Here is a 1,812-nt window from a genome sequence, read left to right on the forward strand (position 1 = left end):
AAAAAAAAAAAAAAAAAAAAAAAACGGGTCAGACTTGAGCTAAGCTTGTGCAACAATACAGCTATAAAATAAATACTTAACTTTTTGCACAAGATAAAGCGCAGAATAAGATTTTAATGCTGACCCTCTTTCCAGTCCCACAATTTGGGTGATGAAGTGTCAAATTTGCAATTGTCTTACAAACAAGAACATGTTAAGGATCTTCAACCAGTGAGACACCATCTGCAAGCTGCCACCAGATGTCACTAGCATGTATACAGACACATTAAGGACTGTGCTTTCACAAGCACAATAGTCTTTTTCTAAGTTAGGAATAGTGTAATTGGAAATACTGCAGTCAGTCTACCTAAAGGTGACTGCACATCTCCATAGCAATTTGCTCACAAGAAGCTTAAGACAAACAGTTCTCATCAGCATTTCAGATATGCAGACAAGATTCACAACTCAACTTGCGTAAGTGCTGCAAACAGCCTTTGTGTATCGTTGCCACATAGCTTTAGCCTATAGACAAGTATTGTGCTAGCTTTTTGTACTTTATAAGCAAAAGGCCATTGCTCACCAATTCAGCATATACCCATCCAAAAAATCCTAGACTAGATATTTTGAACAAAAAATAMCCAGTGTTTTGAGGCAAGATTTTTATATTCAAGTCTAGTGCATTCCCAATGACATGTTTTACTAGAAGCTAAATGAGAAGCACAAGAAGTGGTTAAACTAGCATAAATTTCTCAATGATACCAAATTGGACAAGCTTTTTTTCCTGAAGACAGATTTTACAGAGCTCAACAGGAAGTGCAGGAAGAGTTAGTGTGGAACTTGTTAAAAGGCATGAAGAAGTAGCTCATACAAGAAATTCACATCTTTGCATAATAAACTTTCTGTTTACAACGTAAAAGCTAATTTCACTAAAAATCATTAATATATTCCTATGATATTCTACAGTAAGCTTTAGATACCAAGTTACAACACATTTGGCAAGCTTACTTCAAACTATGGCCCACTCCTGCTTTTCAGAGATATGTTTAACCATTTAACAGTCTAGTGCCCAGCTGCGATCATATGTGGGCAACCAGGACAAGTGAAATTCCTACGAAGAAATCTAGTTAATTGGCCAGACAGTARCTATCCACCCACATTATGTCACATTCTGAAATTAACTGTTAAGTACATAAACAAAAAGATTTCAGGCTCCTTTGTAGTTTGAGTCTACAATTAGGGTCATATTCTTAGTCTGGTGAACTAAAACTGAAGGAAGTGATGCTCACCTCGGCCAGCTCTGCCTACAGCAACGTTGTACGTTGGCTCACCACCTTGACTCTTTGTCCTGATGTCCATTGTGCAGTCGCCATCAACGTACAGGCTATCTCTGATCACAGAGCACTTCTTTGCACCAAGGGTCAGACCATTGGTGAAGAACCCCTCTCGGTCTTTTCCTACAATCATATCTATTTCTACTGGCTGTCAAAGAAAAAAGCCTAGTGTTAGCATGGCAATATTTTATAGCTTAATTCCTATTAAAAAAGASTCTTATCTCTTACAGAATGGATTAGGTGGTAAATTCCTCTTGCTCCCCTCAGAAAGTGCTCCCCAACGCAATGCTCATTATTAAAGAATTATATCGCATCAGTTTAGTGCAACCACAAGCACTACTTAAAAACTGTTGTCTTGAACGCTTCAGCTGTTCAAATGCAGCTTTCTCGAGAGGACGCACCGTAGGACTGGGGCCGAGCACAAGACGCGTGTGTTCAGCGACTCAACGCGCCTCACGAGTCGCCGCACGGCGGCTGAGCGCCGGCCAGGCCGCTGCCCTGG

At 40.0% G+C, this 1,812-nt stretch overlaps 1 protein-coding gene across 1 annotated transcript in view; it reads right to left on the bottom strand.

Moving 5' to 3' along the window:
* Nucleotides 1-1,461, bottom strand: part of PFN2 (profilin 2) — a gene marked incomplete at its 5' end in the record, with an annotated part of 2,125 nt that extends 664 nt beyond the window's left edge. The window contains one exon of the mRNA XM_085302870.1: nucleotides 1,266-1,461. Within this exon, the coding sequence (XP_085158996.1) occupies nucleotides 1,266-1,461 (196 nt within the window). The remainder of the gene's footprint in view (nucleotides 1-1,265) is intronic.
* Nucleotides 1,462-1,812: the final 351 nt, after the last annotated feature.

This window comes from Rhea americana, unplaced genomic scaffold (genome assembly GCF_003343005.1).
Source record: "Rhea americana isolate MKP2758 unplaced genomic scaffold, rheAme1 scaffold_193, whole genome shotgun sequence".
NCBI lineage: Eukaryota > Metazoa > Chordata > Aves > Rheiformes > Rheidae > Rhea > Rhea americana.